At 36.8% G+C, this 25,489-nt stretch overlaps 1 protein-coding gene and 1 long non-coding RNA gene across 2 annotated transcripts in view; both read right to left on the bottom strand.

Annotated features, from left to right (window-relative positions):
• Window positions 1-25,489, bottom strand: part of LOC107584255 (zinc finger protein 704-like) — a 42,345-nt gene that overhangs the window by 5,707 nt on the left and 11,149 nt on the right. The window contains exons 2-5 of the mRNA XM_016270788.1: window positions 10,348-10,451; window positions 9,233-9,474; window positions 4,128-4,228; window positions 924-1,182 (exon numbers count right to left, since the gene is read on the bottom strand). Coding sequence (XP_016126274.1) covers window positions 924-1,182; window positions 4,128-4,228; window positions 9,233-9,474; window positions 10,348-10,451 — 706 coding nt within the window. The remainder of the gene's footprint in view (window positions 1-923; window positions 1,183-4,127; window positions 4,229-9,232; window positions 9,475-10,347; window positions 10,452-25,489) is intronic.
• Window positions 17,599-25,489, bottom strand: part of LOC107584257 (uncharacterized) — a 16,958-nt gene continuing 9,067 nt past the window's right edge. The window contains exons 2-3 of the long non-coding RNA XR_001609119.1: window positions 17,813-17,945; window positions 17,599-17,732 (exon numbers count right to left, since the gene is read on the bottom strand). This is a non-coding gene — a long non-coding RNA (uncharacterized lncRNA). The remainder of the gene's footprint in view (window positions 17,733-17,812; window positions 17,946-25,489) is intronic.

The following is a 25,489-nucleotide window of genomic DNA, read 5'->3' as shown; positions in this document are numbered from 1 at the left end:
CCGCTCGCGTCCGGTGTAGACACGGTGTTGAATGTCGTTGGTGAGGAGGAAAGCCTATGTGTGTCCTATGCCTTAGCGGACAGCATGAAACCCACAACAAATAAATAAATAACAGAGAGAGAATAATAAGAAGTTATTCTCTCTATGCTATTTTTTTTATGTTTCAAGTGATGCAGGTGTTATTTCCCTGTAGGGTTTTTATTAAAAAAAAAAGCATAAATTTTTCATAATGTTTAATGAAATTATTTGGTAGTCTGAGGGGGGCGCGACCAAAAAAGTTTGAGAACCAATGGTCTAAAGTTACCAGACAGTGTTTAGTGCAGTCCACATGTTTACATATGTTTATTACAGTGACTGTGAATAACCTAAAGTAGTGTGGTAAAGCAACAGATTTGTTTTTATATTTCTGCAATCTACTTTAGTTTGTGTGATTTGTTACTGACTTTCATATTAATGTTTACACCAGGCTTATTTGTCAGTGCTTTATGTTGTCATAATTATTACACGATTACAAGGTTGGAAGTTCAACAAATCAGTCAATATACTGTGATTGTAGTTGTTAAAAATGTCATTCATATCAATTCATGCATCACCTAATTTCATCGTAACATATAGGCCTGGCCTACAGAAAAGAACATTTAGGTTTAATCTATCTAATAGTGTGTTGGTCATACTATACAATGATTTATAGCTTGTCTTTGTTGAATAATACAGAACATAAAGCGCTTTAAAAAATAATTGCATATTAAATCGCAATATTGGTAAAACAAATCGCAATTAGATTATTTTCCAAAATCGTTCAGCCCTAATCCATATTGTATTTGTCTAGTAGTTGTGTTCTGAGAGCATCAGAGTGAATCTCTGAAGTGATGTAATGTTATGTAAATGATGTGCATAGCTCATCGTGATTGGTTGTGCTGTACCTGGTAGGCGTGGTCTGTGTGCACTAGGTAGAGCGCGCTGGGAGCGGAGCGGCTGAGAGGGGTGGTGGTGCTGTTCTCGTTCTTTGCTCCGTTAGTGCCATCCGGCTGTCTCTGGTCCAAACCCAACGGGGGGGATAACACAGACGGGGACACAGGAGACAGACTGCTCAAACCGTCCGCCACAGAGTCGGTGTTCAGCTTGATCTCAGTGTAGTAGAAATCCTCCTCTCCATCACTGCACTCTGAGTCACAGTTCCTCCTGAAGAGAGACAAACCAAAGAAACATTTTAATATTGACACTGTGATTTGCTTTCATTTAATGTGCACAACTATTATAACTTATTTACAGTTCTGCACTATACAGTACGACAATAATAATACAGCACTATACTTTACTGTCATTGTAACCTGGGTTAAAATGTGTAAATTTCATAAGGTGCAATTAAGGTAATTAATGTGTAGGTTGTGTTTAGTGCAATTCACAGCTGTCCATACATATTAATCATGACTCCTTTAAAATAATTTGGGTTTATAAGTGTGGTTGCAATGCACTGCTAAAAAACGTGGTGTTGACAAGCAAGTTTTCTATCTGTTCATTTATTGAGTTAGGAATAGTTAATCCCTCCCTACAGAAAGGAATCGTGACCGCGATTGGCTGTTATGAGGGAGGGCGGGGATGGAAAAAGGACGGCGAGAGAGAAGAAAAAGATATGCAGTAATCCAGATCGGATTGATTTGCTTTATTGTTGGTTTACTAACAAATCGTTAGTAAAGGAATTTAAACCTACTGCTTGTGATTAGTTTAGGAAGGACCATATTTTTGTTTGAGTTTCTTGCCAAAAAACAGATCGGAATACGTCTATTTTACCGCGATTGCTGTGACGAACAAGCAAAACTATCGAGGCTAATCCAACTCAGGAAGACTTCTTTTGCTATCGATGTGGAGAAGATGGACACATCGCAACAAAGTGCAAAGCCCCTGAAAATTCCACAAAAGTGATCCAAAAGCTGGTCCGTTCACTAAGAAAAGTTAAGAGTGAAAGAAGTGAAACACTAAGTGACATTAATAAGGTAGGGAAACCTGAGTTTTTTTCAAAGAAAAGTCAGATCGATGTCCTGGAAACAGCTTGTCTCCCCAAAGGACTGGTGGGACCTACCTCCACTGTGTCCCTGAAACTTAATGGACATCCCTGTAGAGCTCTCTTGGATAGTGGATCCCAAGTCACCATTGTGTTTGACTCTTGGTATTCTAAATACTTGCCTTCTCCCTCTGGTCCGAGGGCCAGTTCTCCTGAAGCTATCATTCGCGCTGTAGGGGATTTGTTAGAGAAGACAGGCAAACATCCCAGTGATAATGTCTATAGGCGATTGCGCACTTATTCTGGCACTGTTCCCACACCTCAAGGAGAAGAAACGTTAGATGGCTGGGTTGATCAAGCCCGAATGATGATTGCTGAGTGTGAGTGCTCCGAAAAAGAGAAGAGGAGAAGGGTTGTAGAGAGCCTAAAAGGACCTGCATTAGAGATCATCAAGGCAGTACGATTCTCTAACCCTGAGGCTAGTGCTATTGTGTGTTCATCCTAAAGAGCTCTAGAAAGGAAACATCTGAGAGTAGGGTGTTACATCATATTTTACAGTCATACAAAGGTAAATCACAGTATTTCAACCCGATACTGAGAAAAATGACTTTTTAAATAAATTGACAGATTTTTATATTTTAATCATTTTAATTTTTATATTTTAAGAATTAATAATTTAATAAAATTTTATAAACCGCCAAACCTGCTATAGTCTGAGACTGATTTCATAACTACCATAGTAAGATTTTGTACAATATTATACTTCACATACCAGAATTGGACATATCATACTTGATATGTACTTGATATGTTGAATGTTTTAACGGTTACTTAATGCATAACTGTTAGTTTCTCATGTCCTTCTACTGAACCATATTTCTGAAAGATGAGATCTTCTTAGAAATCCTCCCGGTATCTTCCAGCAGTACTGACACTTGCACGGGTTTAATTAGACTTCAGCTGAGAGAAACACAAACCTTCCTTCACAATTGTCTGGCTTTCACTGTCATTACTTTGTGCCCAGCAGTAATCGTGGAAGCGTGGTGATAATCCTGCTGGAATTAGTCTCATGTTTTGACATTGAATCAGGAGCAGGCTGCAGTCTCTTATCTCTCACTATAGGCTATCCAGAGTTCACTGTGATGGATGTCAGCCAAAAGATGGTGTAACACCATAAAAATGTGAATGGGTTTCTGTCTGATGAGAAACCTTTTTTTTTAGTAATGAATGTGAATGTTAAAGAAATCTTAAGTCTTTTTTTGTATGCACATTTTTGTATTGGGTTTATTTTGAGGTGCAAGCATTACTATTAAAATATCTGTGTGGATACACAGGGAAGTGCACTGAACATGACAAATCTGCCATAATTTAACAATTTTCCCACACTTTATGGATTTAATTTTATATAGTGTGTGTGTGTGTGTGTGTGTGTATGTGTGTGTGTGTGTGTGTGTATATATATATATATATATATATATATATATATATATATATATATATATATATACACACACCCACACACACACATACACACACACACACACACACACACTATATAAAATTAAATCCATAAAGTGTGGGAAAATTGTTAAATTATGGCAGATTTGTCATGTTCAGTGCACTTCCCTGTGTATCCACACAGATATTTTAATAGTAATGCAAAACTTTTCTATTATATTTTAAAATGTAACTTATTCCTGTGATGCAAAGTTGAATTTTCAGCTTCATTACTCCATATTTCAGTGTCACATGATTCTTCAGAAATCATTCTAATATGCTGATTTGCTGCTCAAGAAACATTTTGTATTATTGAAAACAGTTGTGCTGCTAAATAATTTTGTGGAAACCACAATATTTTGTTTTTCAGAATTCTTTGATGAATTGATAGATCATCAGAAAAGCATTTATTTAATATTATAAATGTCTTTAGTACTTTTGATCAATTTAATCCATCTTTGCTGAAAAAATACTGACCCAAACATTTGAATGGTACTGTAACACAAACCCCTCTCATCAACCGTCTGTATTAGCATTAATACACAAGGCAAAAAAATGGTTAAAATGAATTGTATTGTTAGTGAATAAGAGATTTTTTTGTTTTTTTGTGATACAACAGGTGCCTTACCCCAGGTGGACGGTTCGAATGTGCCTTTGGATTCCAGCAGCTGTGCTCAAGACCTTCCCACAGTTCTTCCACAGACACTTGAACATCACCTTCATGGAGTTCTGTCAGGGACACAGGTGCACAGTGAGTACACTAATCCACATCAATCAGCAGACCTCTTGTCCCCAGCATTCAGTCGCTCACAAAGGACTGTCACGGGGGATGCAAGGGGTGCGAGCGGAGCCCAGAGCCTCAGAAGGACTCCCACCTTAGACGTCTCTCTTGCTTTATTCTGAGGCTGGTAATTGGTCTGCATTGAGAGTGACACTATAGCACAGTCTTTCAAAGCTCATGTCATCTTTCACACAGTGTGTCTGCACTAATTACACAATTGTCATTTGAGAGCTGCAGCTCCCGTGTCAAAACTACACTCGGGTTGAAAGCACAAGTGAGCATAAGTGAAGATGAAAGTCTTAATACTTCGATCTCTCGACATATGCGGTTATGCCAGTGGCATGTGGTACGTTTGTTTACCATTGTTATGACGCTAATTTAATTTTCACTAGATAGCCATTGTGTTGGTCTGGCAAACAAAGCAGCTCCTTCCCGCTTAATCGGTTCGTCATGTCCCTGGATGACAACAGCGCCACAATTCCCAGTGCTATAAACCAGCTACTAATTAATAACAGTTCAAACTGGCTGGTGTCCTCATGTTGAAGTTAATTCTCTAGAAGGCAGCTGAAGGTCAAAGCAGAAAGCTTTGCCATTTTTCTTTTTTTAGGAAAGGCCCTTTAGAAGACGCTGCCAGGAAAGACACTGAGATATGACTGATTGATGGGTTGGGAGGCAGCTAATGGTTCCACAGCAATTCCTAGAAATTATTCTAAAAGGAACGGCACTTATTCATCAATAGCGTTATTAATTATATATATGCGATTATACCGGTAGAGATTTTGGGCTTTTGTCTCTATCACGGTTACATACGTGATGTTGCTGTGCTACATGGTAACGAAGAGCGTATCGTTTGCATGTGTTTTTAAGCGTTTCGGTTTAAAAACTGAGTGATTTTAAGCCATTGAAATGCAATCAGCAGTGAAAGTGAGTTTCGCTATATGTGCATGCTGTCTGAGAGACACGCGCATGTGAAGACTGTGCTCATAGAGCGTGGGAGTATTGAACGGAGTTATTTTTGCTGCTTTATAGGCCTTGATCGGTTAAATACCGATAGTACCGGTCTAGTTTAAACTGAAAGGACCGAAACGACCGTTTTCTCATGCTGAATGATAAGCAGATGAAATATCATGCAGAAAGTTCCTAGTCTGTTTTATTTTAGGTTCATCATCAGGCTATCTATCCAATTTGTTCTCCTTTTAAGATTGCTATTTTATACTTTATTATACAATAAGGTATATAATACATAAATAAATGTTAGTTATGTTGCTTCCATTGTCCTCATTTTTAAGTTGCTTTGGATAAAAGCGTCTGCTAAATGACAATGTAATACACACTTGTATGTTTCAAAATGTCCATCTTTGCAAGTATCCTCATAAGCACAGTAATTTAGGTCTTAAGTGAAATCAAACAGCTGAGAAAGAAAACATGTAAGTGCATTGGATCCGGGCAGCTCTTAAAGTGACAGCAGTCTAATATTCCTGCTGTCTGTCATTCAAGTTAATCAAAAAACAAAAGAGAAAATCTCTCACTGCTCTTGACTAAATCACTTTTGTAACTTTAATAATAAGAAATGTATATTTAATTTACACAGTGAAGAATGTGCAGTGTTTTTATACATTTGATTACTTTTATAGCCTACAATGTATGTAGCATTTCTTATTTAACTGTTCTACTGTAGTTTTTTTTTTTTTTGTCCTATTGCTTGTAATTTTTCTTATTTAATTGCTGACTGTTTACTTGTCTTCAGTGAGCTTGAGTTTTTGTTTGTTTGTTTTTAATTTAGGCTAGTATTAGTTTTTTGTGATTATTGACACTGGTGACAATTATGAAATTTCTATTGTATCAAAAAATTTGGATAACATAAAGGCCTTATTTAAAGCAAACAATGTATGTAGCATTTCTTATTTAACTGTTCTACTGTAGTTTTTTTTTTTTGTCCTATTGCTTGTAATTTTTCTTATTTAATTGCTGACTGTTTACTTGTCTTCAGTGAGCTTGAGTTTTTGTTTGTTTGTTTTTAATTTAGGCTAGTATTAGTTTTTTGTGATTATTGACACTGGTGACAATTATGAAATTTCTATTGTATCAAAAAATTTGGATATCATAAAGGCCTTATTTAAAGCAAAAATAATAATTGTAATATATAATTACTGTGAAATAAAATTACTCGTATTGTGATATAAATATAATTTTGGTCATATCGCCCTTCCCCATTTACCATGGTGGTAACCATGATTTTCTTGGAAGTACTTTTGGAGTACCATCTAAACACCATGAAGTACCACACTATAACAAATAACGAAGAATAGCATGATATTACCACCACTGTACCATACTACAGTCAAAGTAATTTTTGTTTAAGGATGTAAGTACTATGGTGCATAGGTAATGGTAACACCATGACTTTGTAGTTAATACCACAGAACCATCATGCTATTTTTGAAGTACCTTGGAGTGACTATGTACATATCAACATATTGATAACAACATTGTTCAGTACTACCAAAAAAAAACAGTTTCACCATCTGATAACATAACCATTATTGCACCATGGTACCATCACAATATGTTTCGTAAGAGCTTTAAATTTGATTACATATGTTTGTTTTTAATTTAGGCTAGTATTAGTTTTTTGTGATTATTGACACTGGTGACAATTATGAAATTTCTATTGTATCAAAAAATTTGGATAACATAAAGGCCTTATTTAAAGCAAAAATAATAATTGTAATATATAATTACTGTGAAATAAAATTACTCGTATTGTGATATAAATATAATTTTGGTCATATCGCCCTTCCCCATTTACCATGGTGGTAACCATGATTTTCTTGGAAGTACTTTTGGAGTACCATCTAAACACCATGAAGTACCACACTATAACAAATCACGAAGAATAGCATGATATTACCACCACTGTACCATACTACAGTCAAAGTAATTTTTGTTTAAGGATGTAAGTACTATGGTGCATAGGTAATGGTAACACCATGACTTTGTAGTTAATACCACAGAACCATCATGCTATTTTTGAAGTACCTTGGAGTGACTATGTACATATCAACATATTGATAACAACATTGTTCAGTACTACCAAAAAAAAACAGTTTCACCATCTGATAACATAACCATTATTGCACCATGGTACCATCACAATATGTTTCGTAAGAGCTTTAAATTTGATTACATATTTATATTTTCAAAATTGTAAATATTTGTAATGACAATGACAAGTTGCTTAATTATTTCTGTATAATATGTCCATGAAATGCATATTTTACATTTATAGTAGTGATAATGAAAACCGAACACTGGCACTGTTGTTGTCCTGGAATCCTAAACTGGAGAGACAATAACAGAGATAAAGGAGGTCTATTCATTCTCACAAATGAGAGAAGACTGACAGAATCTGGGATGCACCTGACGTGAGCCTGACGAACTGGATGATAAAGTAGATCGGTGCCTGTGAGCAGCCTACTGCATTGGTAACTTATCTTCGTAAAGACAAGTAAATTGCCTCTCTACACAGCATCATCATGTCTAGTAATGACATCTCCAAATGAGCAACATCCTAGAGAGGACAGTATGTTATTAAAAGTAAAGAAATATGTGCCCACGACTTCTCAATCTGTCTGCAAGGCTAATATAAGACCACATATAAATCACTTTTACACATCTTCCTCTAAATTCAGGAAATAGTCTTGTCACACACAGGAATAAAATACAAATTACAAGGGCTGTCAATCAATTAAAATAATCTAATCGTGATTTAGGTCTCAAAATGCATATTTCTTCTACTGCATTGAAACGCATGTAAAATGCACTGAACAAAGAGGTTTTTGCACTGGTTTGTGGCTGCAGTTCTTTGATTAGGGTCGGAAAGTCGTTGTATCATGTCTGTTAAATAAATAGCAATTGAAATGCATATTTCAAGTCCTGAAGATTCTCTATATAATTTATATTGTAAATAAATTGGAATTAATCAAATCACTTGAATCACATACATGAACTTTAGCACCCTTAAAAAATACATACATATACAATTCCCATAAATTTCAAGGGTTGAAAGGCATTACAGTCATGGTTGAACATTCTGTCATCAATTACTAACCCTCTGTCATTCCAAAGCTGTAAGACCTTTGTTCATCTTTGAAACACAAATTATGATATTTTTGATGAAATCCGAGAGATTTCTGATCCTGTATAGACAGCAACGCAACTGCCATGTTCAAAGCCCAGAAAGGTAGCAAGGACATCGATAAAATAGTCCATGTGACATCAGTGGTTCAACTGTAATTTTATGATTTTATGACCACCTTTCTGGGCCTTGAACGTGTCAGTTTCATTGCTGAGAGCTCTCTGATTTTATAAAAAAAATCTTAATTTGTGTTCCAAAGGTCTTACGGGTTTAGAACGACATGAGGGCAAGTAATTAATGACAGAATTTAAATTTTTGGGTGAACTATCCCTTTACCTCAACTGATGCTAGATTTTGCAGACACCCATAACTTGTTTAAAAATCCAATTCTGATTGGCCTGATTTGAACCAGCCAATCATTTTAAAATGAATATACTGAATATATCGAAATATATTGTCTTTATTCTAAAGGAGTACAACCCAATTTATACCACCAATGATATAAAAAAAAAACTATAATACTGTTACTTATTTTTTACAAAAATTCTATATTTGCGAAAGCTGTTTTTAGTGCCGATGCAAATCAACCCTCTAGTATTCAGCACTCAAATACAAGTCTTTGTCTCACTTTAAATTGCATTTAAATTCCACTTCAAGGATCACAAACCCTGCCAGAAACATGTGCGGCAGTGGATTTTTGTGCCGCTTGTTGCAAATCTATTATCCCCCTTTATCCATTATTCCTATAGTAACGTTTAACTAAGTTACGTCTGATGAAATCTCCATAAGTGAAGGTGAGATGACAGCAGCTCACCTTGCGTTTGCGGGGGATGGGTTCGTCGAACAGCAAGCTGTTCCCATCATGCTCATCGATGTTGTCGTCTGGTGGGCCGCTGAGGCTGGGCATCCGGAAGGGTTTGAAGCTGTCAGCGGACAGGGGAGGGGACGGCGTGGATGGGTTGGACTGGTCACTGGGCGCACTCCAACTCCAATATCCACTGCTGCTGTAGCTGGATGGAGTAAAGCCTCCGTCCTTCCATGAGCCGTTCAGACCCTCTTTATGGAGAGACACGGTGAAAGCATAAAGACGCATTAAGTGCAGTAATTACCATCATCCCGACATATATACTGCTTTATAATACACTAAACTTTCAATTAAGTGTAATGAGGAGTGAAAAGACATAAATGTCATGTTAGTTTATGAAACTCTCAGTGTGCAGCGGTGCTGTAACACACTGTAATAATAAAGTTAAAGTCCTAATTATATTACATGAAAGCCACAATTATAGTACTCCATAAAAGCCCTTCAAAAGTTATAACACATCCTCATCAAGGTCTTAAAGGGGCCACATGACATACAACATGATTGTACTTTTACTTGTTTCCCTTGGACTTTTGTTTCTTTGTGATTGTATTTTTAGCTTATTATGAGTCTTGAATCTTCCTCAAAATAATGATTTTTGATGTGAAAACATACTGTCATAAATATAGTCTTATAAGTTATAAATGTAGTCTTATAAACTTATAAATGTACCTATATGTCTTAAAGGTACAGTGTTAAAAAATGTGGGAGGTCAGATAGAGAATATGAATGGCCGTTAAAACTAAATTATGACTGTTTTTGGTGCAAGACGCCTTTACTAACATTTAAAAGTACTTCAGGGAATAAAATGCTACAAAAGTGTAGAATATGGCCCCTTTAAGTTATTAATAGATGACAGCTTTAAGAGAAGACAGCAAAAGTCAGTCTCATGACAGCTGAGCTAGTGCACTAACGTCTCATGTGACAGTTTTTCATGCACATGTGACAGTGAAAACAGGAAATAGCTGAGTGAAGAGCAAGCCGTTTCTGCAGCTCAAAGCAGACGGTATGAAGATTATTTCATGAGGGCTGAGATCGCGGTGTGGTTGTGATCTAAAATGACTTACCACTAACTTTTACAGGAGGGCTGCGTACCAGAGGACTAGTGGACAGGCTGGTCAACACCATGGCAGCTGTCACTTTGTCCATGTCCACCTCCTCCTCTGATTTTCTGTAAAAGCAAGAAACGGTACTTAAAATCACCATGGAATCAAAAATGAGAATTCTTATTCTTATAATCCGTCCCATCGAACTCCTGATGATCACGAGACCACTACAACTAGTAAATGTCAATGATCCAAACAACTGTCCTGATAGACAAAATTAAGTTCAGAATTTTTTTTCTCATTTGAGATGTTTCACTCATATATATATATATATATATATATATATATATATACATACATATCACAATAGGGAGAGATTTTTGCATTTTTTCAAAGATCTGACTACTTTGCAAGGGACTATTAGTCACATGACATGATTTACAGATCAGGTGATTGTTTTAAAACAACATGGCTGCATGTACAAAAAAAAGTTTATTTGAATATTTGGGTAGGAAATAGGCTAATCAGCTGTCTGTCTGCTAAGTTAGTGTCAAACTTTCACAATTTTGGAATCTACTATTATATATAATTAAAGGGGTCATATGATGCGATTTCAAGCTTTCCTTTCTCTTTGGAGTGTTACAAGCTGTTCGTGAATAGATAAGATTCCTAAAGTTGCAAAGACTAAAGTCTCAAACCCAAAGAGATATTCTTTATAAAAGTTAAGACTGGTCCACACCCTCCTAAAACGCCTCGTTTAAACACGCCCCCACGTCTACGTCACGATGTGGGAAGATTTGCATAACGCTGCCCAAATGTTCATGCAAAGAAAGAAGTCGTAACTTTTATTGTTGCTGCCACCGCCGCCACCATGTTGTGAAGACGCTGTGTGTTTCGTTGCGAATGCGAAAATACTTTTGTTTGGCTTTCCAAAAGAGGACACGACTAGAAATCAGTGGTTAAGTTGTATTTAAACACTGTTCCAGAACAGTTCAACCCAAATATTCAGATGTGTGCAGCACATTTTCTGGAGGACTGTTTCCTGATCCTGGGAGAGTAGACTACAATGCAGGCTGTTCTGACTCATAGACTGTAAGTACATTTCATATTTAAAGAATTTGCCACTGACGATTCAAACGCGAGTTTTGGGCACTGTAGAGTAGCACTTGTTGTTTGTCATTTCTCCGATCACAAATGCAGACATGGTTTGTTTACGTAGCGCGATGCAACGCAACATGTAAAAAGACAGTGTAAGTCATTATAATCCGTAATTATGTCCCCACTGGATGCAACTAATGCCTCATTTATAATGGGTTTTAATGTTTTTGTCTAGTCGCTCCGGCCGGACACGGCATCACAGTATGGTAAGGTGTGTAACATTTCCGTCACACGCTTGAGGTATTCGGCCAATCACAACACACTGGATCATATGACCCCTTTAAAAAGACATTTCTAATCACTCACTAAATAGAGGATTCATTAGAAGTTCTTTCAACCAATCAAATCCAATGACAACTGTTCATGCCACCAGGGCTCCTGAGATGAATGCAAATTCTAATGTTAACTCTCCTCTATTATAGACTTATTATAGACTTCCTTGATTCAGGCTATTACAAACATGTTGCTCTGAGCTTCCATTCCAGCTGCTGCGTTCATAGTTGTGGGATCTCCAAAGCTGCACCGCACAACGTTCCTATGATGGACAGAACAGGAACATCTGTCCTGACAGCTGACTCTCATCACTCACAGCTGAAGTGTACATGTCTCTTTGTGATAGCATGATGGTGTATGATGATATCTCAACGCGACCCGCTTCTGCAATGGGAACGGAGTGGCTGATTTTGCAGCATTTACAGTTTTGTAAACAACAAAAGAAGGCTGTGTGAAAGACACAGTGTTTTTATATAGCAAAGGACATCTGTAAAATCTCAAACGGGTATTTTGTGCCTGTGATTGAAGGATGGACGATGAATGCGCTGACGTGTGGAAGGAGTAATAAATCTTCTCACCTGTCAGCTCATTCTCTCCTGGGAGAACCTGAGCCGCCCTGCCAAAGGCGCAGCACGAAATCTCATAAGCGAGAGAGACGGAGAAAGCGAGAGACCTCTGGCTGACAGAGAAACCCGGGACCTCCATTAGAGATAGGCCTAATTTATGTTTCTCATGTGGCGAGAATGATGTCATTACGGCTTTCTGATAAATCACGGTAGGCTGCCATCCTCCTCCGATGCAGCTTTTCCCAAGACCCTACAATTATAGGTACTTCCTGGTCACCTTGGGAGAGCACGTTGGGCTTGATGGAGCTTTCCAGATAATGCCACGCTGGTGCTCCTGGACAGCGGCTAATTAAGAGCTTTAATATCTCTCATCCAATGGAATATTGTAAATTTCAAGAAACGCATTAGATCCTGTGTAATTAACATGTAATATATTGCCACTCTTGAACAAAAAGGATCTCTGAAGTCCCAAATCACATGAGTCATTAGTGTCCTTATCAAGCCACGGGAGTGAAGCTGGGTGCACATTTATGAGTGGTAATTAACGAGAAGGTAAGCGATACATACAGCTGCAAAACTCGAATTTGACAGGAGACAAAGTAATGAACTGTTCTACATACAGTACACTCTACATAAGGGTTGATTCATATAATGATTTCAGAAATAACATTTTTGACAAATGACAAAATAACAAATGCATTGTGGCTTGGGATGGGTTAGGATGATCAACCGGTCATCCATCAACTAATTACTAGATTAGTGACTGGGGACAGAGGACCCCTTAAGAGGCCACAAGGGGGTGCTTGGTGGTCCACCCAAAATTTGTCACACTTCACACTCTGGGAGCAAGGAACGAGGAAACGAGGAGTTCTTGAATATCACAATCTTTTAATAATCCACTCACAAGGGGAACGTAGGAGACACAGGAAAGACGTTCAGAACCGACAAACACTAACTGAATGGACTAGGGCTTTTAAACTCAGGATAATAAGGGAGGAACAAGACACACCTGGGATCAAATTAACAATCAACATGAGGAAGAAACTGGGTCACAGGGAGCAAAAATACAAACGGGTCCATAATCCTGACAAAATTTAGGAGAAAAAACATATTTTGTTTTATAAAAAGTCAAAATACTACTTTGATGTTTTAAATTATTTTAAATAATATTTGATTTTATTACTGTTAATTTTTCTTTCTAAAGATCATAATATTTTTCACAATGATTTTATTCCATTGACAGTGCAGGTATTAAAATAAAATAAAATATTACATGACAAATGTGGTTTCATTTTAAAGGTTAATACATGTATAATTAATAATTCGTAGAAAAACTGTCAACTCCATATATACTAATTTATTAACTAATAACAGCATTTATAATTATTAATATTTTAAATATATTATAATTATTAATAATTTTGACCTTAATATAAGACAATAAAAACAGTTAAGTAAAAAAAAAAGCCTTAGTACAGTGACTATAATAAAGCGGTTATTTATTTTTAGATAAATTTTGCAGCATGTCCTAGGTGAGCGCCCTTAAGAAATATGTCTGAACAGTCTGTGGTGGTCATGACCATTAACCAGCCTAATTACACAGGGCTTCTGACTAGTCGATTATGAAAAGATGTAATTTTGCACATCTCTAATCATGGCCTCTTCCCATCATCACTGGAATATCTCCAACTATGAAGCTGGAAAAACACATTATGGGAGTTGCTGTTCTCAAATAGAGAAGAACAGACAAACAGATGCTCTGCTGTAAACCAAGTCAGTGCTGCATCTCATTTGCTGTTGGCTCACCCTCATCTCCCATCTCGGTTGACGTCTTTGGTTTTCTCAATGGGAGCGGGACAATATAATCATAATCATGCTCTTTCTGCTCATTTACAATCAGGCAGGTATAAATGAATGACCATGTTACAGAAATGAGCTTGGGTATGAATTGCCCAGATCTAAGAGCCATTAATGCCTGGTAATTCTTCCTGTGGCCACCCTCATTTGCAGGAAGCCAAACGTCAATGGGTTTATTTGGTCATGGGGGTAAAATGGGTGAGATGGCCGCCAGCCAGAAGGGGGAAGCAGTTCACAGACATCTGTTGTGATTCAATGAACAGATGTGCCAACTTTTTGTAGCCATCCAATCTCGCAAGACAAATGAGAGAGCGGGTGGCTTGAGGAAGGCTATCCTACGTACCTTCAGACATCTGGACCTTTGTGTTTAATGAGTCCACCGAGGAGGCCTGCGCCCACATTGGCAGAAAACTGAAAAGATGTTTCCAGTTTCAAAAAGAACAGTGGTTTAGGGGGATATAATGGAAACTAATTGGATTAGAGTATTTTTCCAAACCCAATATCAGTTTAATGTGGGCTCATTCTGACCTTGCAACAGTGGCACAAAAACCGTTCAGGAAAAATAACAATCACTTTAACTTACCAAAACGATTGAAAACACATTGCATTCCATTCAGAATTCAGAGAGCATTTCAGCGTCAGTAAACACTAGCCGGGTTTCCATCCAAAGTTGCACATTTAACTTATGCGCAAAATTGGAATATCGTATAAAACATTTGTGAACAAGCACTATTTCCATCCAATGAGTTAGAGAGAACAAAATCGTCACTTCCTGATAAACTGGCACTATAGAAGCCACTGAATATAATCATTCTCAAATATAATAAATTACTTGCGCGTTGAGTGAGCAGACGAAACGCAATAAATGCGGTCTTGCTTTCGGAGGTGCATGTCAGCTGTTTGGGAACGCAGTCGTGGTAGACCGTTCTGGGAGGCGGTTATACAGAAATACTTTGACGACAGACTTTGCTCGGGCACTTCAGAATGACCATGACAACATTTCAGATGCTGTGCAACAAACTCGGTCCGCTGGTTAGTTAGGTTATGCTGTCCCATAGCGCAAAGTCACATGACTTTTTTTGAACGCTCATGTGGGATTTACTCGCAAAATGCGTTTACATCTCCCATTATTCGCATCAACCTTTTTCGCACAAGTCAAAAACCACCTCAAGCGAGCTTAAAAACTTTTTTGCGAATTAAGGGATTTATTTTCGAAATTTGGCGTTTCCATCACTCGTTTCTCATGCGATACTTCAAGATGCGCATTAAAACAGGGTGATGGAAACATACTGATAACTCTGAAATAACACAGGGGAAGTCAGGGGAATTCCCCAAAAAACCAGAGCACGCAGCTCCTCCCCTGCTGCCCTCCCCTTCCCGTTTGGTTTTGAGCGAGAGCAGGAGGGAGCGGAGAAATGCCTTTGAAGTTGGCTCGAGCTGGGCCGTCCATCGTTTATTACAGTCGCTAGTGTATGACGCTCATTTCCTTCTGAATAACGGGCAATAAATCAGACGCCTCAAGCATCCCGGCGTGAGCTCCTGCGTTCTGTTATCACTGCCATCCACGTAAAAAATCTGCATGCAACACGGGACAAATATGCATGAGAGACGTTGGGCCATTATAAACCTTAACCTGCTGTAAACATGTAGCATTGTGACTGCGACCTCTGACTGTCAGATACTTATCGGATGATAGTATTGGTCACAGACCAAGCCCTCCGCGTTTATCTACGGCCTTGTGCAGATCCAATCAGAGTCACATACTGTTAAAAGATAAAATAGTGGCAGCATATATGGGCTGCTTTCTTTCAATTTCCTGTGTAATATCATTACAGTGCAGGGCTGGGTGGTTTGACTGTATATATCGACGGGACAAATGTGATGTGCTGTACAGTTTATACTTGCGGCGTGATTTTAAAAAATACACCATGCAGAAAACTGTAGCTTGCAAACTGTTGCTGATGGCATCCAATGTAGACCGCTTCATTGATTATAATAGTGCAATTTAGGTTTTGTTCATGGTTACTTGGCAATGATGCAACTTCGTGCATCAAAATAGAACTGATGTGTGTGTGGCCACATAGTCACAAGCACATGTATCAGCTATTTTCCAAACATTTAAAACAGATGAATGTATGACTGCCTCCTTTTCACTTGTGTTACGTAATGTGACACTGTTTTTATACTAATGTGTTGTTAATAATCTTACTGTTTGGGCTGCGTTTATTAAAAAGGTATGTTTTAAATCACTAGACTGCAGAAAAATAGATATTTCATGGTTTTGTAATATATAGAGTTTATGGGTCCAACAGAGAAATAAAATGTGATGTATTCCTGTGATGGCAAAGCTGAATTTTCAGCATCATTACATTCCAGTCTTCAGTGTCACCATGATCCTTTAGGTATCATTGTAAAACAGTTCTGATCATTATCAATGTTGAAAACTCTTGAAAAAAATTTTCTTTGAATATAAAGTTCAAAAGTACAGCATTTATTTTTTTAACAGCATTTTTTGTATGTCTTTACTGTCACTTTTGACCAAACTAATGTCACTCTACATAACTTCCAGGAGTAACTGTGCTTCTGAGGAGGAAATATCTACAAAAACTAATTTTAATTGATTATTTCAAAGATACATTTTTGCTTATGTATCAGGTGGTCAGTGAACAGGTAGTACTTTTACTCCACAAGGATGCAGTAGATTGATCAAAAGTGACAGTAAAGACATTCATTATTACAAACAAAGAATCTATTTCGGTATATAAACAGCAAATAACAAACAAAATAAACAGAGGTTGGTAACTACAGACAATCTCTTCCTGTCAAAGTTAACAGCTTTTGGCAAGAATACGCAGCAAAATGGAACTAACAGAATTCTTACAGTTAAAAGTTAGACTTTACATTGATGGTTCCATGAAAAACCTTGAATATGTATCAAATCTTTCTATTGCACATGTTAGATTTCAATTGTATTGAACATAATGATGTTCTTCATACTAAGAAACAAAAAAGTTCTTATAAGAACTGTTCACTAAATTGTTGGTTCTTCTATGGCATCACCGTGAAATCCTCCCTTTGGAACCTTTACACAAGACTCTATCAATCCTAGAAACTTCAGAAAACCTCTCGAGTCTGCTTCGCCCAAAGGACCTGGCCAGGACTGTTTCCAGTTTTGATAATAACCGTATCTACTGCACACTCTACCATTCAACTCTTCTGGAAATCTTTCTCTCTCATTGGAAGGCAAACTTGCAAAGCGCTCTGGAGAGAGAGACATAACCTTGGCAACCTGAGACAAATACACACACATTATCTCTTTTTAATTTGATTAAAGCAAAGATTAATTCATTCATCTATTACTTTGTATCATTACAGGTCGAACGTGCCATCGACACAGAGGGCACACACACTTGCACGTTCTTTGTTCTCGATGCCATGCTCGTTTCATCTCGCCCCCTCCAACTCGGCTCTCCTCATGCCTGCAGGCTGAGCACTCGCGCGGGATATGCTGAATGTGTGGGCTGTGCCGGGCTCAGGGGCCCGAGGGGGGTACTGTCGGTCAACACAGGGATGCTTGAGACGCACCAGAAATCAAAGTGGTTGGCATCGGACCAAAGCCAGCCTCCTCTTACCTCACACACACGGTCCAGCTCCCTGTAGTATGGATAAACATTGTGCATGTGAAGCCTGGCCCGTGGCCAGAAGCAAAGCTTGAGTTGTACAATGATTTCCCTTAATACTGGACAGCCTTGTTTACTTGCTATTCTGCAAACAGACAAAAAACAGCACAGCGTTTCGGCTACACTGGCCACTCATATGCCATTTATAGCCACCCCTGCCCCCACCTCACACGCTTGGGTCGAGTTTTTACAGTTCCCTGCAGTGTTCACGAGTGTTCCTCTATGTGAGGAGGGTAAACACGCTCACAAAGACAGAGATTTCCACATTCCTGCTAAACATGGGCTGTGTAAGAGCTGAGGTATTTATGGTCAACATCGACCTCAGGATAATGCTCTTTTCCACCAGTAGGACCAGATCATGTTTGTCAAGGAAAAGAGAAAAGAAGGCTTTATCTGACTCCGTCACACAGTGCCACCGTAAAAGAGCACACATGAAAGAAAGAATAGGAGAAAAATCCCAGTAATTTATGCTGTCGGGTAAAAAATATGACAAGTATGCTTGACATGACAAGCTTCTTAGAAGCATATCAAAGAAAAATGCCAGGCTGCAGCTGCAGGTGAACATCTTTGTTCTGAACTGTGTGCCAACCTTTTTTGTCTTAAAAGTATGTGTCCTCACAGCCCAAATACCCCCTTCAGACCTTAACTGCTAAGGTTTTATGAAATATAATTTAGCATTATCATTAGTTATGGCGGTCACAATCAGGAAACTTTGGCTGATGAGAAAATGTCATTTAAATACATATATATATATATATATATTTTTTTTTTTCACATTACACCTGGAATCCAACTCTCTCTAAATAATAATAATAATACATTTTAATAATTAAATTACTACAAATAATAATTACAAATAAAAATTGTTTTTTGTTATAAAAAATAATAATAATAATAATGTCAATGTCATTTAAAGATGGTCCAACCTGTAATGGCCAAAACATATGCTATAATGCTATTTTATAAAAAATAAAATAATAAACAAACTATTTTATTATGAATATTAGAATACTTATATTTAATAATAATAATAATCATATTCATAATTCATTTGCACACATCATTTAAAATGGTCCAACATGTAGGCTAATAACCAAAATGGCAAACTATTAAAACATTTACAATTAGCCTATTGTTTTATTGTAAAATATTAGAATATTATCAAGTAATATTAAAATAATGATAATAATAATAACAAAAATATTTGCTATTATGCATAAATACTAAATAGAAATGTTTACATTTTAAAACATTGTAAAATAAAGCAAAACCCAAGCAAAATGCATTCACAGCGCACATAAGCTTTGCTTATACATTGCCAAGACTGTCACGCAAACGGTGCGCACACACTTCAGAGATGTTCACACTTTCATCATGAAATTATAATAGTGATTAGATAAAATGGTGATTAGAAGATTATGTAATAATCATATCAGGCCTATCATTAATAACATTACAGTCACTTGAATTCAATATTGAAGTATGGATCACAATATCACAATAAGTAATTTTTACCACTTAAATTTCTTTTTATTATAGGTTAAACAAAACAAAAGCTAAACTGTTCCAAGTACCCCCTGGAAACTGCTTAGTTGTCCCAGGTTGGGAATCAGTGATGTATATTAACCTATATACTTCAAGCCTCAAACATCGTCCCACCTCAGGAGAAATTAATGTGAAATATGGTCATGTGCATCTATGAGATGTGGCATCGGCGCCCTACTTTTCAGTCTACATCCCACAGTATAGTTCACACAAAGATATGACCCACAAAATAACCGACAAAAGACCCACCGTAGACTTTGCGTCACCTCCCCCAGCTGAGAGGCGCCATGACAGAGTACCTGAGCTGCATTCACAAAGCCAGCGCTGGGATGTTTAAGAGCTGCGTCGTGCGGCAGGCATAGCAACTGCTTTGATGGACTCAAGACAATTGATGTTTCTGTCTGACCTAATGAGATGGGAATACAGAGCTTGTTGCTGCTGCAAGCAATTCATTTAGCCGCCCCTTTTGTCAGGAAAAAAGCAAGGGGATAGTGAAAGGAGGCGGCATCCATGTGGAAAAGAAGAGTCTTTATAAAGTCTACGGCGGCAACAATGACTGCTGATCACACTTGGTCTTGTTCTATTCCCTGAATACTAAACTCGTATCAATGCCTGTGTGTTCCTGCTGGATACCTGCCAGATGCAAATGTTGTCTTCAAGTCACGTCGGAATGGTCATATTTATGAGCTGGGATGCTACAATGTCGTATTAACCATCTGGAACTTCAGGTTTTTTTTAAAGGGATACTTTAACAAAAATGAAAATTCTGCCATTTACTCACCTTCATGTTATGTTTTTGTTCCTTCAATGAAAGTCAAAGGGGTTCCGCTTTGTTTTAAACAGCTGAAACTTTCTTCAAAATATCTGTCTTTGCTCTTCAAGAAAGAAAAGTCATAGAGGTTCGAGGTGACAGGATGGAGGGTAAATGAGGTGAACTGTCCCTTAAATTAACTTTTGGGTTGAGGGGGTGTCAATTAGAGAATCATGATGGAAGTAATTGGTATTGATTATAAGAAGCACCCTTTCCCAATACATACAGTATCATTTCAAAATTTACAGATTTACAGATAACCGTGCCTTAGTTCCCCCAGTGATCAAGACATAATGATATACTAAGCCATAATAACTGTGAGGGCCAAACTCATTAACAGTTAAACCACTTTAGTGCAAATTCTGTTGATTTTCCACCAAGATAATCTAATCTAATCTAATCTAGCTAAAATAGGAACCATTTTTTAGACAATTACTTCTTGTAGTGTTTCGAAGCATCAGTAAGAATTTGTTGAAAGCTACAAAAATTTCATTTACTGCATTGCACAAGATTGTTTATGAATATGAAGTTGCATTATAGCCATCTATTTATGAAGAAAACGTGGAAAAACAATGTTATATAGAAAAACTTGACATTTAATGAAAAGCAAGTACTTCTAGCAAATCCAAAATCCATACTCTATCCATACTCAAATTTCTTTTTTCTAAAGAAGTCTCTCTTGCTCACCAAGGCCGCATTTATTTGATTTAAAATACAGTACAAAATATATAAAATAGTATTCATTTAAAATGTTTGTTTCTATTTTAATATATTCTAAAATGTAATTTATTTTTGTGATGCAAAGCTGAATTTTCAGCATCATTACTGCAGTCTTCAATGTCACATGATCCTCAGAAATCATTTTGCTGATTTCCTGCCAATGAACAATTTCCTATTATTATTATTAATGTTAAAAAACAGTTGTGCTGCTTCATATTTTTGTCAAAAATATATTTCACACTTCCTTGCTTGATAAAAGTATACATTTTCTAAGAAAACACAACAAAAGAAAACTTGACCACAAACTTTTAAATGGTACTGCAGCTAAAACTAAATATGATTAAATAAAAAAAAAATTTTTTGTGGTGGGGCCAGTGAAAAGAAGTAGTACTGGACTAGCCATCAGAAAAAAAAAAATATTAAAAACATTATTAAAACCTTACTAAAACAGATAGTAAATATGAAAGAGTAATATAGAAACTGCCCAAACTCATCCACTGTGTTCACCAAAATCACAAACCTTATGAGCAACATCTAAACTCATAAATAGTAACTTCCCTGGAGGAAGGCAGCAGTCTTTGGTAACAATAGTGTTATGCACAAAGCTGAGGTCAATAGTACAAATGTCACAATAGGAATTCACTAGTGACTATGTGATTATTATTGAGTGCAAGCCCACAAAGCACCTGTGCTTCATCCTGTGAGAGGCATACCTTGTTCCTTCCACATTATAGACTTAAAACAACAGAACGGATGCCGGCTGCCTACAAAACTTTGATGAATGGCTAATAATGCATGTTTTAAGTCTACGCGTCAAAGGCACAGTGTCCCAATCTCTTGTAGATCAGCATGCCCACCATCCCTCACGCCGGCACGTGACTCCGTCCATCCCCCCGCCAACGTCACCCGCATTCCCCAGGGAGCCATCACTACGACAGAGACGCTCCCAATTACACAGTGTGGGGGGTATTGGAGTGCCTCATAAAACTCCATACTTCATGAGATGGGGTTGATGGGTAAGAGCGCGTGTGTGCGTGCGCGGTGTGAGGTGGGGGTAGTCGTCTTCCCCTGAACATCACGTCCTAACTGCCTCAGGCCAGGACAAAGACCCTGTCATTTGCGAGCGGGTTATGGACACTTATTAGGGGAGTTATGGTGGTTTCCACAGGTTTAATACCTTGGTGGACTCCACACAAAGCTGCCTAAGGGGCGTAATAAAAAAATGGCAGGTGTGTGGTTAAGAGTGAGAAGTTGACTGGTTAGAAGCTCAAAGGAACACCGCTTCCATTAATATGTTATCCGTTTACCAACATTATGCATAGAGAGAGCAGAAACCCTCAACCTTCTTCTGCAGAGCCTGTAGAACAATGTATGCTGTACAATACAAAGGCACGCTTGAAGTATATTAAGTGATGTTTGTCAAGGCAGCATCAATATTACTATTGCTCATATTTACAGTAAGATTTGAGATTTGAACATACCTTTAGTATTAAACAGTGAGAAACAGTGCTATTAGTATTGTTATTATCATCTTGTTTATGAATATTTTGAATAAGCTTTTATGTTTATATTTTGAATCATAATTTTTAGTACTTTTGTTATGCAGTTTTGTCGTTTTATTAGTTTGTGGGTAAAATATTTTTATTTAGTATTATTTATTTGTATTTCAGTTTTAGTTATATCTATTTATAGAAATACTTGGATATATTTTATATAGATATATTTATAGAGATATATTACAGATATAGTTTTAGTTCTATTTTTAGTATTTAACCTTATCATCTAATATTTATATTTTATTTAATGTTAATTAACCAAAAATATTTGTAATACTTTTAGTGAAGACTAACACTGCCTTGTGAAAAGATAATAATAATAATAATAATAATAATCAGCAATTTAACACTTAAACTAAACTCAGTTGTTTTAAAGGTTACAAATGAATTTAGGCATCACAACCTTAATATGTACAGTGTATAAACGGATATTCATTTTGAGATTGCATTTAACAGTGTTGTTAAAATATTTGTGTTTAACTTTGAGTGTTAGATGATTGAAAAAATAGAAGTAATTAATAAACACAAATATCCAATTTCAAATAAACAAACAAACATAAAAAAAAACTCTAATATGGGCCAATATCTGATATGGTACCAAAATATTGTGTGTCCCTGAAAGCATTCTGAAGACTGCATAAGCCCTGGCAATTTCATTTACATTCTCGAAATGTAAAAATTTGTTGCTCTGTAAATTGCTTATATTTTCTTGATTTATACATGACAATCACATTGTGATTTGGCGCGTATGAAACAGGCGCATTTCCAAAATGGTAAACAAGACTGTAACAGCATGTAAACTAATTTTCCTTTGTTTTGGTGGTGGCATGTTGATTCAGTGCACGCACACTTGGTAAACAGCAGCAGATGCCCTGGTTAAGGTAGAGCCGGCGCCAGGCTACTGTTCCTTATGTAAATGTGAAAGCGAGAGGAGGTATAGCTCAGTGCCCTGCACAGCGGTGGACGAGTGGCTCTCCTACAGCGCAGAAAAACACGAGCTACGGAGACAAAGGGGGAGAGCAAGGAGCGAGAGAGCAAGAGTACAAACTGAAAAGAGAAGGTGAGAGAGAAAGACAGCGTCACAGCGAGATGGAGAGGGGTCTTGGCCACTCAGCACCTGAGAGTGAGGGAAGAACGCAGGGAGGATGGGGACGAGGCTCGCATTGTTTCTGAGTGGCTGCGGGAGGGCCGCTGCTGTATTTATGACGGTCACGTAGCGCTCTAACCTCGCCGGGAATGACAGCGAGCCGCTGAAAGGGGGGTTAAGTTAACCACTGGAGTCTTGAGGGCTTCAGCCTCATTTTATCACCGGTGAAATGCATTACAGCGGCTTTTTATGCCAGTGGGCTTTTTTGGCGTTAATATTCAGTGAAAATCTGGAAAATAAAACAAGAAAGAGAAAAAGAAATGGTGAAAAACAAAGGTGATACTGAGGTCAATTTATTCTTTTAGCATTTTTTCCGTAGCTAAAGCACTTTAAAGAAATAGTTCACCCAACTAGTTTTTTGAATGATTACTTGACAGGCTATTGTTAGTTTTGTAATAAATTTTACTGGTATTTAATTTTGCCAATACCAATATTAAAGTGTGAAAATTGATAACCAAATAATAAGGCAATTGTTTTTAATATAATATTCATCAGATTTTCATGAACATGTCATTATTGTTAGTTTTGTAATAAAGTTCAGCAGCACTATTTTACATTTGAGTGGGAAGTTTTTATTCTTATATAATATAATATAGAATAAAAACTTCCCACTCAAATGTAAAATAGTGCTGAACTTTATTATAAAACAGTAATGACATGTTTATGAAAATCTTATGTAATTATAAAACATATGTAATAATGAAATTATTCTGCATTTTCATCACTACTAAGACACTGATACTTAATTAGAAATAAAAATATTTTTTAGAAACGCATTGTACAGTACATAGTTATATATTTTGCTGATTACTGAAAAGCAACTATTGATATAAAAATGAAAAATAGCTGTTTTACATTGAAAAATAGCTCAACATATTGAAGCTCAATAATAGCTCGGCAAATTGAAATGTTAAATATCTGTATTGTTATTATTATAATATTTAAAAAATAGAAAAAATATTTATTTTTAGAAAGGCATTGTACAGTATATATAATATATTATTAAATAGTTTAATTGTATATTTTGCAGATAACCAAAAAGCAACTGTAAATAATTTAACTGTTATTTTATATATTACAGATAAATAAACTACTCAAAGACTAGCTGATTTAAAAAATGTTGTTTTGCAGCTCCCTAATAGGCAGACAGCTGTGCAGCAAACAAGCAACAGGGTCTGTATAAATAACGACTGAGTCAAAGCGAGAAAGAGTGCGAGATGAGGGGAGTTGGCCGAGTCATTTGTGCAATGTTTCCTGTCACTACGTGCTGTGAGGTAGTGCCAAAACCCGAACCCCTCGCTTTCACAGTTCCTCGAGTTACACGAGAGACTTCAACACACACACACACAAGCCCCCCCCCCCCCCCCGCTCTTGTCTACTATGTCATTAATTAATCTACAGTTTCAAGAAAAATAGAAAAACACTCACTGCTCTTATTTCATTGTCCATTTTATTGAACAGTTCACTTGATTAATTGTATGAAGGCATGAAATAGTTTAATTCACTTAGAAATACTTGAACGCTACATGTTATTTTTTTATTAATATTTACACTATGTTGACAAGTCTGGGGCCAGTAAGATTTTAAAAAATTAAATAAATACTGCATTAAAAAGATCAAAATTGACAGTAAAGTCATTTGTTACAAAAGATTAATATTTCAAATAAATGCTTAAAATTATATAATAATAATAATATAAAAGTTCCAAATGCATTCTTTAGAATTTTTATATTCATATTTTGTTTCCACTAAAATATTAAGCAGATCAACTGTTTTCAACATTGATAATAATAAGAAATGTTTCTCGAGCAGCAAATCAGCATATTAGAATGATTTCTGAAGGATCATGT

This window comes from Sinocyclocheilus grahami, unplaced genomic scaffold (assembly GCF_001515645.1).
Source record: "Sinocyclocheilus grahami isolate Dianchi unplaced genomic scaffold, SAMN03320097.WGS_v1.1 scaffold58.1, whole genome shotgun sequence".
Taxonomy (NCBI): Eukaryota; Metazoa; Chordata; class Actinopteri; order Cypriniformes; family Cyprinidae; genus Sinocyclocheilus; species Sinocyclocheilus grahami.
Note: the sequence above shows the minus strand (reverse complement) of the source record. Positions and strands in the feature narration are given on the sequence as shown.